Source organism: Rhinoderma darwinii, chromosome 1 (assembly GCF_050947455.1).
Source record: "Rhinoderma darwinii isolate aRhiDar2 chromosome 1, aRhiDar2.hap1, whole genome shotgun sequence".
Taxonomy (NCBI): domain Eukaryota; kingdom Metazoa; phylum Chordata; class Amphibia; order Anura; family Rhinodermatidae; genus Rhinoderma; species Rhinoderma darwinii.
The window spans coordinates 341,404,000-341,418,840 of NC_134687.1; the positions used below are offsets into that span (position 1 = coordinate 341,404,000).

The 14,841-nt window shown below is 41.6% G+C and overlaps 1 protein-coding gene across 5 annotated transcripts in view; it reads right to left on the reverse strand.

Annotated features, from left to right (window-relative positions):
- Positions 1-14,841, reverse strand: part of MLLT3 (MLLT3 super elongation complex subunit) — a 270,826-nt gene that overhangs the window by 144,565 nt on the left and 111,420 nt on the right. For 3 of the 5 annotated variants that reach the window (XM_075825946.1, XM_075825938.1, XM_075825973.1), the window contains exon 4: positions 7,490-7,552. The exons of the other annotated variants lie outside the window; for them this stretch is intronic. In XM_075825946.1, coding sequence (XP_075682061.1) covers positions 7,490-7,552 — 63 coding nt within the window. The remainder of the gene's footprint in view (positions 1-7,489; positions 7,553-14,841) is intronic. 5 annotated transcript variants of the gene reach the window in all.

Genomic DNA, 14,841 nt, shown 5'->3' on the forward strand with positions numbered 1-14,841 from the left:
GGCCTCGATAGCCGTACGAGCGCAGGAAACTAGCTACAAATTTGTCTTTAGGTGATATCGGGTCCCCACTGCCTTGCATAAATGGTACCCGTCTGTACTTGACACATGTTGGCACTGTGGTATTTGGTGGTGTTGCTCCTCCTTGCAGAGTTTTTGGGAGACCGTTCTTAAAATTATTTTGGAAGTCACTAGGTTCTCGGTCCCTAGTTCTCCCGATGCGACCCTTTTATTTATGTACCCCATGCCACTACCCATTTACAAACGCTCCCTAATTAGACACCTTCTCCAACCTGCCAAATCGGTTATCCCCCGCAAGTGGAAAACGGCTGTCCCTTTTTCTGCTAGATGAGTGGTTTCAGGAGATTGCTTTAATACAGCGTATGGAGCACCTTCTGGCTCATTCCTCGGCTGATTCTTTGAGATACAGAGACACTTGGTCTCAGTGGCTCACGTTCTTCTCCTCTTCCACCACCTGAACTGCAGTGACTTGAGACAGAATGCATATCCTCTTCCATGAGACTTCCTCTGAGTGGGGTCTACATACGGGTGAGTGGGGATTTACTTGCTTCGATCACATATATGCCAGGTACGTAGCTGCTTCCTCTTCTTTATCCATGATAGATCCGGAACTGGAGTCTAGGTTCACCATGTACTTCCCCTGTCTCTCCTCTGTCCTTGTTTGTCTTCCTTTCTATCTTTTCCTTCCTTTTTTGCATCCGTCTTGTGTGGTCATTTGCTTCCTTTGAATATGCTTACCAACTATTTCCACTGCATTTTAGGCTGTATAGGAGGCTGAATTGTTGTATTTGTATTTTTATTATTAATTTCTTTTTCAAGTAATGCTTCTTGCCATTATGTTTATTCAGTTTGCTGTCGTATCTTACGCTGTATACGGGTGGTGATGTTCACCCTTATGTTTGGGCTGTGCCCTAATTTGTTCTGCTTATAAAGGGGACACATCTTCCTCCAATTATGTTTTTATTGTTTGTATAAAATCAATACAAAAAAATTACATATGAAAAAAAAAATAATTTATTAAGCCTTTCAGGACTGATCCTTTTTTTGCCTTTTTATTTTAGTTTTTCCCTTCGCGCATTCCAAGAGCCATAACTTTTTTTATTTTTCCGTCAGTAGAGTGGTGTGAGGGCTTTATTTTTGCGGGAGGAGTTGTAGTTTCTAGTGACACCATTTAATGTACTGGGAAACTGAAAATAAAATTCCTTGCAGGCTGAAATTGGAAAAAGCTGCGATTCCTCCATTGTTTTTTGGGTTTCATTTTTACGGCTTTTACCGTGTGTGGTAAAAACGACAACTTACATTTTTTGTGAGACTTAATGCGATTAAGGGGATACCAAATTTATACCGTTTTTTTATATTTGACTACTTTTAGAAAGTAAAAATTATTTGTTAAAAAAAAAATAAAAATTTGGTTTCACCACATTCCGAGAGCCATAACTTTTTTTATTTTTTCATCGATTGAGTGGTGTGAGGGCTTATTTTTTGTGGGACGAGCTGTAGTTTTTATTGGTACATACAACTTTTTGCACGTTTTATCAAATTTTTTTTAAAAGCTAAGGTCACCAAAAATGGCGGTTTAAATTCTTTATTTTTTACAGCGTTCACTGTGCAAGTTAAATAATAGTATATTGTAATAGTTCGGACTTTTACGGATGCAGCAATAGTAATGTTGTTTATTTTTTACATTGCTTTAGAGGAAAAATGGGAAAGGTTTTTTTTTTTGGACTTTAAAGTTATTATTAGTGAAAAATATATATAATTAATTTAATTAACTTTTTTTTTTTTTTTTTTACACACTATTAGTCCCCCTAGGGGACTTAAACCAGCGATCATTAGTGTACACTAATGTATTGCAGTATGTCATTTTTACAGGCTCCTGTAACAGCGCGATCGCTGCTGCTGTCCGTTAGTCCCGGGTGTCAGCTGTAATACACAACCGACACCTGCAGCATATGGAGCGAGCTCTGCGCATGAGCCCGCTCCATATATAACCCCACGCACCTCGACATGCTAATAAGTCGTGGTGCATGAAGGGGTTAATGCGCAGCGGATGGTGCAAAGTGAAAATTAACATTTTCCACTGATATGCCATTTTAATGCACAATATGTTGTGCCCAGTTTTTGCCACTGAAGACAAATACCTCATATAATGTTAAGCGGATTTTCCCGGGTATAAAATGTCATACATGTGGACGTAAACTGCTGTTTGGGCATGCTGTAGGGTGTAGAAGCGAGGGAGCGCCATTTGACTTTTGGAGCGCAGGTCTTGCTTGGTAGTTATTCTGTTTGGGGTTTGCTGGTATTTCAGTTTATAATGTGGGGGCATATGTATTCTGTGCGGAGAACATCAGGGCATAATAAGAGGGTATAATAATGCGGTAAATAAATAATTCATAGATATGTGGTCAGTGTCGCACTGATAAATGGCGCCCAATCTTATCTGCTTTTGGAACGCTCTGTACAATTTCTGTCGCTATATTCTGAGAGAACTTTTCTATTTTTTCTCCACCGGAGCTGTGTGAGGGCTTATTTGTTGCGTTACAATCTGTAGTTTTCATTGGTACATGTGATTTTTCTGATCACTCTTTATTTGACTTTTTGGCAAGCAAAAAATTTTTTACTAAAAAAAACATTCTGAATAGTTTTTTCCCCTTTTTTTATTTATTATTTTTTTTTTTTTACAGTGCTCACCGTGCGCTATAAATGACATTTTACTATATTCTGCAGGTCGATACGATTACGGCAATACCATATGTATACAGTTTTTTAATGTTTTGTGGCGTTTGCGAAAAAAAAAAATCACTTTTCTATAAAATTCATTTTTTTGTGTCACCACATTCTGAGAGCCATAACTTTTTTATTTTTCAGTCAAAAAAGCTGTGGAAGGGCTTGTTTTTTTGCAGGACGGGTTGTATTTTTATTGGTACTATTTTGGGGCAAATGAGACTTGATCAGTTTTTACCCCAAAAATTATTCTGCCATTCTTTTTTTTTTAAAAAATTTTGCGCTGTTCACCGTGCGGGGAATATAACATTATATTTTTATAGCTTGGGTCGCTACGAATGCGGAGATACTAAATATGTGTACTTTAACGTTTTCATATTGTTGTAGGCCTCCGGTTTTGCCATGACAACCAACGGCAGCACCCGCAATCGATCCCCGGAAAAGTTTGCTGTAGCAACAAACCTTCCAGTTGGTTGCTACAACAAACTTTCCCTGCGATCAGATGATCGGGACCTGAACCAATAAGGTCCCGTTCATGTCTCCAGGACCAGAGGCCAGTGTTAACAGCGCGATCCGGGTGTCAGCGCTACTCAGACACCCGATCGCGCTTTTAACAACCACCGTGAATTCACGTCGGCGCTGCACAGAGACCAGAAAGCGCGGACGTGAATTTACTGTGGGCAGTCGGGAAGCGGTTAAATGTACATTATAAGATATTGGCCAAAGTATTGTTTCATAGACTGAGTGCAGTGGCGGATGAACTCATCATTTCCAATCAGACATGTGGTGTGAAGGGTCGCTCTATAGAAGACTGCTTACTGCTGGTCAGAGAGGTGGTGGCTTACAGTAAATCACAGACTGTGCGAGCATATATTGTGTCCACCATAGATATTTATACAGCATATTACTAGAATATTAGATACCTGAACCCTTTGTATACTGGCTGGATACAGACTATGCCATTAGTAAATGGCCATTTGTCAGGTCCCATAAAAATCCTGTCTAGGGTGCGGCAAGGTTGTCCTCAGTCCCTTGCTATATGTATTCAGCTTAAGGCTCTTTTACAGGGGCCAGTTATCAGGCAAACGCTCATTCATCAGCTGATCGTGTCATTTATGCAGCAATAAATATTATCGTTGTCGGCAGCACATCTAACTGTGTGAACAGGGAGATGTGCTATTGACATGACACAAATTAATGGAGACGAATGATCGTAGTAACAATCAATAGTCCCCATAGATTGCTCCTTGCTAACGGAGCAAACGAGCGGTATTTAACGAGCAGTCTCGATGATCGGTGCTTGTTTTTACGACCAATATTGGCCAGTGTAAAAGGACCCTTAGAAGACTCTTTTCTGAGGAGTCTGCAGAATGTACAAGGGCTAAATTTCCAGCTAAGCAGTCAGGTGGAGGAGGTAAAACTATGCGCTTATGCGGATGATGTAACTTTTCTGACCATCTCCAGACAGTTTTGAGGCCTTGCAGCAGTAAATAACTGCATATGCACAGGTCACTAAGGCCTTGTTCACACGGCGCTAGAAAAATCCTGATATTTTAACGTGTCAAAAACGCTAGCGCTTTTCAAACTACACGCGCTTTTAGCACTTTTTTTTGCCACGTAATTACAACTCCCATTGACTATGTTAATTAGGCACATTTTCGGCATGTTTTACACGCCAAAGAATTTACCTGAAACTTTTTTTTACGTGACTAGTTTTTTTAAACACGCGCAATAAAAAAAAACACGTTGTATGCATGTCAAAGGGAAGCTTAAATAGGCTCTGTCACCACATTATAAGTGGCCTATCTTCTACATAATGTGATAGGCGCTGTAATGTAGATAACCGTGTTTTTTTATTTAGAAAATCTGTCAATTTTGACTAAGTTATGACCTATTTTAGATTTATGCGAATGTCTTTCTTCTAGGCTTGTTTTAACTTTTTTACCAAGTGGGCGTTGTGGAGAGAAGAGTATGACGCTGACCAATCAGCGTCATACACTTCTCTCCATTCATGTAATCAGCATGTAATCATGCTAGATCAATATGTACAGTTACATACTCACACATTAACGTTACTGAAGTGTCTTGAGAGTGAATAGACATTGCTTCCAGCCAGGACGGGATGTCTATTCACAATCCCGACACTTTGGTAACGTTTGTGTGAGACTTAATGACAGCAAGCGTGATCTCGCAATATCACGCTGTAAATGACAGCTTAAAGCTTAAAGATTTATTAGCATAAAATCTAAAATAGGTCATAACTGTGAAAATTGATAATTTTTCTAAATAAAAAAAACAAACACTGCTACATTACAGCGCCGATCACATTATGTAGAAGATAGGCCACTTAAAATGTGGTGACAGAGCCTCTTTAAACCATGTGTTTTATGACACGTTGTTCGGTGTGTTTTACACACAGAAAAACGCGTCAAATACATGCCGTGTGAACAGGGCCTAACTTAGCGGTAAACATGGACAAAAGTGAAGCATTGTGGGTTTGTGATCATGCCAATCTATTTCCAGAAACATTCAAGAGTGTTATAGGTAAAATTAAGATTCTGGGAGTGATATTCGGGGGTGAGGAAGAAGGAAGAGTGAACGGAGAAGAGAGATTGTATGAGGATTAGGTCTTATTCACAAGAACGTGTGCGTTTTACGCGCGTTGCACTTCCGTGTGTCATCAGTGCTGGCTGCGTGATTTCACGCATATGCCATGCTTATGACACGCGGTTTTGAAGTTTAGAAAAATAAATAAAGGAAGTGCTTTTATTTTTTCCTTCATTTCTTTATCTACTGTTGCGCGACTTCAATGGGTGCGTGATGCGTAAAAAACGGCTAAGTATAGGACATGTCGTGAGTTTTATGCAGCGGACACACGCTGCGTGAAAATCACGGATTGTCTGAACGGCCCCATTCACTAACATAGGTCCGTGCGACGCACGTGATTTGTCACGTGCGAATCGTGGATGTAAAACACGTTCGTGTGAATAAGGCCTAAAGGGAATACGTGGCATCACTGGAAGAGGACTCCATCAAAACCTTCCTGTTGCATATATATATATATATATATACACATACATACATACATACATACATACATATATATATATATATATATATACACATACACACACACATACACACACATACATACACACTAGTCCTTCTCAATGAATTAGAATATCAAAAAGTTAATTTATTTCAGTAATTCAATTCAAAAAGTGAAACTCAGATTATATAGATTCATTACACACAGTGATCTATTTCCAGCATTTTTTTTCTTTTAATGTTGAAGATTATGGCAGTTAATGAAAACCCCAAATTTTGTCTCTCAGAAAATTAGAATATTGGGTAAAAGTTGAAGATTGTAGACTCCTGGTGTGTCACTCTAATCAGCTAATCAACACAAAACACCTGCAAAGGTGTACTAAGACTTTAAATGGTCCAACAGTCTGGTTCAGTAGGCTACACAATCTTGGGGAAGACTGCCGACTTGACCGTTGTCCAGAAGACAGTCATTGACATTCTCCACAAGGAAGGTACGCCACAAGAGGACATTGCTAATGAAGCTGGCTGTTCAGAGTGCTGAATCCAAGCATATTAATGGAACATTGAGAGGAAGGAAAAAGTGTGGTAGAAAAAGGTGCACAAGCAACAGGGATAACCGCAGCCTTGAAAGGATTATCAAGAAAAGGCCATTCAAGAATCTGCAGAAAATTCACGAGGAGTGGATTGCAGCTGGAGTCAGTGCTTCAAGAGCCACCACATACAGACGTATCCAGGACATGGGCTACACCTGTCGCATTTCTTGTGTCAAGCCACTCATGACCCAGACACCACATCAGAAGCATCTTACCTGGGCTAAGGAGAAAAAGGACTGGTCTGTTGCTCAGTGGTCCAAAGTCCCGTTTTCAGATGAAAGTCAATTTTGCATTTCATTTGGAAATCTCGGTCCCAGAGTCTAGAGGAAGAGTGGAGAGGCATCAATCCAAGTTGCTTGCGGTCCAGTGTGAAGTTTCCACAGTCAGTGATGGTTTGGGGAGCCATGTCATCTGCAGGTGTTGGTCCACTGTGTTATATCAAGTTCAGAGTCAGCACAGCCGTCTACCAGGAGATTTTAGAGCACTTCATGCTTCCCTCTGCTGACAAGCTTTATGGAGATGCTGATTTCATTTTCCAGCAGGATTTGGCACCTGCCCACCCTGCCAAAACTACCAATACCTGGTTTACTAACCACAGTATCACTGTGCTTGATTAGCCAGCAAACTCGCCTGACCTAAACCCCATAGAGAGTCTATAGGGTATTGTCAAGAGGAAGATGAGAGACACCAGACCCAACCATGCAGACGAGCTGAAGGCCGCTATCAAAGCAACCTGGGCTTCCATAACACCTCAACAGTGCCACAGGCTGATCGCCTCCATGCCCCGTGGCATTGATGCAGTAATTCATGCAAAAGGAGCCCCGATCAAGTATTGAGGGCATATACTGTAGATGCTCTTCAGTAGGACAACATTTCAGTATTAAAATAATACCCATAATCAACATTAAAAGAAAAAAAATGCTGGAAATAGATCACTGTGTAATGAATTTATAGAATATGAGTGTCACTTTTTGAATTGAATTACTGAAATAAATGAACTCCGCTAAGTATTTCCAGTATCCAATAACCTTCTCCAAAGGGACAGTAACACCTTCTTCCACTTTTTGTGAGAAAACAAATTAGTAGTGAAGTGAAACATCACATACCTCCCCCGTAGAGAAGGGGGCCTGGGCATGTTCTGTCCACAGCTGTACTTTCGTTTGAGGTTTCTGTATAAAAAAAAAATTCATTTTGCAAGATGAACAAACAAAAACAATGGGCCCATCTATTTAAAGGTAAGATCAGATGATTGACCTTTGTCTGGTCAGTAGGTGACCCCATAAAGAGAGTCACGTGCTGATTTAAAGATAGTTTCTACAGGTATGGTCAACAAGCGATAGCAAATATCATCAAGTGGAGGGTCACATAGAAATATAAAAGAATAGTATAAAATTGTGCTAAGACATAATTATAGTTCACCAATGCAATTAAGAAACGCTCCTACCATGAACATAAGAGAGGGTGTGAGAATAATGGAGGATCACCGTGTCCCTGCTCACATGAGAAATGTGGCATAGTAGGCTTTTTATGGGAATATGTTTGTGAAGGAAAACGTCACAATAAAAAACACCAGACAAATTCTGTACACGAGAAGATTGTGGCAAGTAATAAAGACTATGGAACATCTTGTGTTAGGTTTCGTTCACATCTGCATTGTGGCATCCGTTTTAGCGGATCCGTTGAAATAAAAAAGAAAAAACTGACAGACTGACTATGCCAGACTGAATGCAACGGAAGGTAAAATCTGTTTTTTATTGACGGATCAGTGAACATACCAGGGTATGTTCACACGCGGTGTTTTTAGGCGTATTTCGGGATGTAAATGCCCCAAAATACGCCTGAAAAAACTTTAGCCAAAGGCCCATGGGCCCCGATGCAAAAGTCCTTCATGGCCCCCCCCCCCAACTTCTCTTCATGGCCGACGGCCCACAGCTTTCAGCTGCATCGCTGGGTCTCCTAAGTGACCCAACGATGCAGCACTATCAGCCAGGGGCGTAGCGTAGGTCTTAAAACGTCAGGGGCTATACATACACACATATATATATATATATATATATATATATATATATAAAACAGCATATCTATAGCACTGGGACCCTATAGCTATGGATAGGATTAGATACAGTGGCTCAGCAGTCAGTATCACACATGATAGGATTAGATATAGGGCCCAGCTCGCTGACATTGCGGCTCCAGCGCTGGACCCAGGAAAGAGAAGTTTAAGAATGGCTTTGCTTTTTTATGTGTTATAAATTCTTCTTTTTGTGTTTTTTTACATGTTCGGTTGTTGGACTATGTCAGATTTGAGGACTACTTAGATGACCGCTTTTTTTTTTTTAACTCTCAATAAAATGGTTAACGTGGGTTGTGTGCTTTTTCATCTCAAAATAATTTTTCTGTCTTTGTATTTTTTTAAACTTTAATACTACCGCCTTATTAATAGCTGCTGGCTGATTGACAGCATCCATCCGGTGAAAAGGCTACGGATATGTTCACACGGCCTATTTTCAGACGTAATAGAGGCGTTTTACGCCTCGAATTACGCCTGAAAAGATGGCTCCAAAACGTCGGCAAATATCTGCCCATTGCTTGCAATGGGTCTTACGATGTTCCGCGCAGTGCGTCACTGTCAAAAAACGGCGCGTAAAATTGCACCCATGTCAAAGAACTGCAGGACACTTTTTGGGACGTTATTGGAGCCGTTTTTCATTGACTGCAATGAAGAACCGCTCCAATTACGTCCGTAATGGACGCCGTGAAAAACGAGTGCACTTGTAAAAAAAGTCTGAAATTCAGGAGCTGTTTTCTCCTGAAAACCGCTCCTGAATTTCAGACGTATTTTGCGCTGTCGTGTGAACATACCCTAACACTAACCCCTGGTGGCGGTGGGTACCGGGGTAATACTGAGGGTTAGTGTTAGCCTCTGCATCGGCTAACATTAAACAGGCTCTGTCACCACATTATAAGTGCCCCATCTCCTACATAATGTTCTCTACATTACAGCGCCGATCACAACAGTGGTTTTTATTTTGAAAAACAATAATTTTTGGCCAAGTTATGAACAATTTTAGATTAATGCTAATTAGTTTCTTAATAGACAACTGGGCGTTTTTACTTTTTACCAACTGGGCGTTGTACAGAGGAATGTATGACGCTGACCAATCAGTGGCAAATCAGTGTCATACACTCATTGTTCCAGCCCATTGTTACAGTGTGACTGTGCAGTGAAAGAAGCTGGGCTGGAACAATGAGACGTGTATGACGCGGATTGGTCACTGATTGGACAGCGTCATACACTGCTCTTCACATCGCCCAGTAGGCAAAAAGTAAAAACACGCCCAGTTGTCTATTAAGAAACCTACTAGCATAAATCTAAAATTGCTCATAACTTGCTCAAAAATGATCGTTTTTCAAAATAAAAACCACTGTTATCTACATTACAGCGCCGATCAGATTATGTAGGAGATAGGGCACTTTAAGCCCAGCCTTCGTAATGGATGCGGTCAGCCAGCGGCCATTACTAAGGTGGTAGTAATAAAGTTTTTAAAAAAACAAACAAACATCGAAAAAATATTTAATTGAAATAAAACCCACCACACAAACCCTCTTTAAAGAGCCTCTGTCGCCTGGTCCCGATGTGTCCTCGCTCGTCCGACACGATGCAGGACCTGGGGCAGGAAGTGACGTCACAGCGTGATCTCTCGAGAACACGCTGTGTGTCTGTGCACTGCCAGAAGCTGGGTGTTAACGAAGAGAAGTGGATGATGCTGATTCGTCATGCATCATACACTTCTATTCACAACGCCCAGCTAGTAAAACAAGTAAAAACGCCCAGATGTACACACACAATACACGCCCACTTGTACATAACTTTAAACACGCCCAGTTTTACTTAAGAAAGGCTCATTTGCATAAATATAAAAATGCTCAGAACTTGGCCAAAAATGCTTGTTTTTGAAAAAAAAAATGTTACTGTTATCTACATTGCAGCGCCGATCTGCTGCAATAGGAGATAGGGGTTTGAAAATCTGGTGACAGAGCCTCTTTAAGCATTGACCACTCTAAGCTCTCATTGGCTAGTTTACATCGCATGGTCCCAGGTTATCCCCGGGTCATTGGCCTACTTTTAAAAGTAGGACAACGAACAGAGGTGCCGGGCACCATGTGATGTAAACTAATTTTATTTTTTTAAATATCTTTATTTTGTTCTACAGCAGTACAAAAAAGGAAAGAAGTACATAGTACATACAAACATGTAATAAGAAAAAATATGCAATGCTATAGAGACCCTTGGGGGGAGAGGAGGTCGGAGGAAGGGGGAGGGAAATGAAGGGAAAAAAACCAAAACCTAATAAATAAAAATATGCCTTTTATCTCCATCTTACTTGTTACTCTGAGAACTTACCCTAGCCTATAACCAGGTTCGTTCCCATTTAGCGATGTTGTTGGCATTGCCATACCATACCTTTTCATATTTCTTAATTTTACCAACCAAGCCCAGCCAGTTTTGCAGTGTTGGGTGAGAGCTAGACCCCCACAGTCTAGCAATCAGAAGACGGGCCAAGAAGAGCAATTTCCCAATTAAATCTCTTTTGTCCTTTGACATCTGCAAATCGCTTAAATTGCCCAAAATCAGGTACTCAACCTCTAATGGGACAACCAGTCCATAAGAACCGCTGATCTCCGAGCAGATCTCCCTCCAAAATTCGGCTATTCCAGGGCAAGCCAAAATTAAATGCAAAAAGGCGGCCTGAGGGTGTTGGCAACGTAGGCAGAAAGAGTTTGCCTTCAAATTCATTGACTGTAGGGATATAGGCGTATAATACAATCTATGCGTTATATTGAATTGAACCATCCTATGGGCGGCACTGAGAGAGACTGTGCTAATACTCCTATAACAATGATCCCAGTAAGATTCATCCTTTGGTCCTAAATCTCTTTCCCATTTGGCTTGTGCTCTAAAGTGAATTTGCTTTCCAAATGTGCTCATAATAGAGCGGTAAATATGTGAAAGTGATTTTTTCCTTTGTGAAACTACTAATAAATAATGAATTACCCTGTGAGATTCCAATTGAATCTGGTAATATCTAAATAAATACTTCTCTTCAATACGATACCATTCTTTCAAGTTATCAAAAGTGACTATTTGTTTATCCATAATAATCTGTGAGATAAAAAAAATCCCTCTATTTTTCCAGAAATTTATATCCGGAATTGTCCCAAATTCTCTAAAATTATAATTAGCCCAAATTGGAGTAAACTTGAGAATTCCTTTAAAACCTAACATCTCTCTCAGTGCTCGCCATGAACGGGACAACATCAGACTCAGGGGCCATTTATTCAGTGGTTCCATCTCCAGTAGGTCTGTCTCCAATAACTCAAAAATATTTCCAGCTTTCTTTCCCACTGAATCAAGCAACCTCCTGAGTGCCGGGTCCCTCTCCCATTGAATCAGAAGCCTCAATACGGCGGCCACAAGGTACCCCCGGAAGTAAGGAAAGGATAATCCCCCTTCAGACGTATTCTTGCACAAATAAACCGGTTTCATCCTAACACGTTTTCTTCCCCAAATTAGTTCATTTAGTAAAGATTCCAACAACTTAAATGTATTGTTGTCTATCCACACTGGTGTTGCGGTCAGTACATATAAGACCTGTGGGAGCACCACCATTTTAACCAGACCAATCCTATCAGCCCTGGATAAGGGAAGTTTCTGCCATACCGCTATTTTTGATCTAAGGCATATATAAGAGGCTTGTTTAGATACAAAATCCAGCACCTGCGTAAAAAAAATTTCTAAAGAGGAAACTAGATTGAGAGAGGAATCTTCTCATGCGGAGCGAGAGTTCATCGGCACCCGACTGCGCTGAACCAACAACAATTATATAAAACCCAACAAAGCTATAAGGAATTGCTGTTTAATAAAGCCCAGCAGAGGATCTTCTTCTCAGGACAGAAGTATTTCTGTGAGTCTGGGAAACCAGGTAAATTTCCAGAATCAAAAAGGTAATCATAATATCTCAGTGATCAGGACTCGCCAGGGCACTCTCTCTAACAAATCACATGTTGTTCAAAAGGAATTTAACTCGTTTTTTTCTGAGGTCTATACCTCCACACTGCTTGAGGATGATGCGTCCATAGACAAATTTTTGGGTGGTCTGAATTTTGAAAGATTGACGGAGGTGCAGAGGGAACAATTGGATGCCCCCTGACTGTTGAGGAAGTGAGGGAGGCACTTGGGTCGATTGGAGGGGACTCCTCGCCCGGTCAGGATGGATTACCTTTTGAGCTGTACAGACGTTATAGAGAGTTGCTTCTCCCATCTTTTGGAAGTCTTTAAGGAGTCATATGCGGTAGGGTGAGTATCTAGATCTATGTCGGAAGCCACGATCGTATTGATTCCTAAGAAGGACAAAGATTTGACGGATACAGGGTCGTACAGGCCCATATCTTTATTAAATACAGATGTGAAGCTGTTAGCGAAGGTGTTGGCAAGGAGGCTACAGCAGGTGATCCCAGGAATCATTCACCCAGATCAGAACGGTTTTATTCCGGGTCGAAGTACTAGTAATTGTCTGCATAGACTGTACACTAATATACAAATGGGAGAGGGGGAGCACCGATCCATCCTGTCTTTAGACGCTATCAAGGCGTTTGACAGGGTGGAGTGGCGGTTCCTATGTAGAGTAATGACAAGGTTTGGCATAGGGGATACATTTATAAATTGGGTTAAAATAATGTATTCTGCCCCATTGGCCAGGGTAAATGTAAATGGTGAACTATCTGAACCATTTATGTTGTCTCGGGGAACACGGCAGGGTTGCCCACTCTCTCCGCTTCTAATTGCTATTTTTATAGAACCATTAGCCATGTTGATTAGAGGCGATAAAGAGATTAAGGGATGCGGCTGTGGTGGGGAAGGGGATAAATGGTTCTGTATGCTGATGATATTTTATTATGCTTGAAAGAAACCTCAACTTCCGTTCACAGAACGATGCAGGTATTGGAGACCTATGGTAGATTTTCGGGTCTTAGAATCAATTGGTCCAAATTGTAATGACAGGGATAGGGAAACAGACAAGTGAGCCCTAATCTACCCGCCACTCAGTCCCTGCCTACTTGCAACGACCCGCCCTAGGCGACGGGGTACAACTGGGCGACGGTCCCTACGCTCAGTAAGTGCACGACAGACAACCAGACAAGGAAACACAGAACAAAGGGAAACGGGGCAGTTGCCCACGGCAACACCGTGAGCAACAAGAGTCAAACCAGGAGTGTACGAGGTATCAAACGCAGAGCAGGAGCGTAGTCAGTAAAGCCAGGGTCAAACCAGGAGTGTACGAGGTACCAAACGCAGAGCAGAAGAGTAGTCAGTAAGCCAGGGTCATATGAAGCAGGGTCAAATAGTACAGAAGCTGCAGCAGGGCCAGGAAACCAGCAGAGAAGAATCACAAGCAAAGGAGGAACAGGAAAGGCAGGTATAAATAGACAGAGGGCGGGAGCTAGCTCCGTCTGGCCAGGCTGTGATAGGTTCTCCCACTCCTAAGCCTGCCACCCTGAGTGGTGGAAGATGGAGTCAGTCTCACAGACATAGAAGCAGGTGCAGACTGATTATCTATGGGCGTTAACCCCGAAGCTGTGCCTGGCAGATCCTTTACACAAATCATGTCTTCTCCCATTGGATCAGGAACAGGACTCCCCTTTTGGAGATCTTACTATCCTAAGATTGGGCCAGACATTTAAATATCTGGATATAACTGTCTCAGGAGTTGTTGAGAGATTTAGTGCCTTGAATATGCTACCAGTGATCAAGAAGGTCAGATGTAAACTAATTAATGACCGCTTAGAAGTCTCACTGCTTCGTTTACTGAGGCTTGTAAAAAGAACACAATCACCAAGGATGCGCCAGAATTTGGCGCATTTCAGGCATGTGCGCCACAAAAAAAAAAACCTAGTGCGGAGACTCCTTCAGATACAAAGGAGTCCCTGCAATAGAACTTATTAGCGGTCATTCACCTACTTTCAAAAGTAGGTGAATGATGGCTAGTAACCAGGTAAGGCCCTGTTCACATCTGCGTTCGGCATTCCGTTGTTCTACTCTGTCAGAGGAGCAGAAAAAACGTAAAATGTTGGAAGTGCAAAAGACAACTGACTCCCAACGGAGCCTATTGACTTTAATGGGTTTCGTTGGGGTGTCTGTGGTTTTACCTGAAACAATAGCGCAACATGCTGCGCTGTGGTTTATGGTATTTTCGGCAGAATCTGCGATGGAGGCCCTAACTGAGCCTCCAACGCAGATGTGAATTAGGCCTGGGAGCCTATGGGTGACGGATGCAACCGTATGGCATCCGTTACAGGTATGTTAAACTTATACCACGGGGAACTCCCGACATCACTGTCCATATATGGACAGTAACGACAGGAGCGGTGCTGGAGTCCCTGGGTAGAGCGCTATATG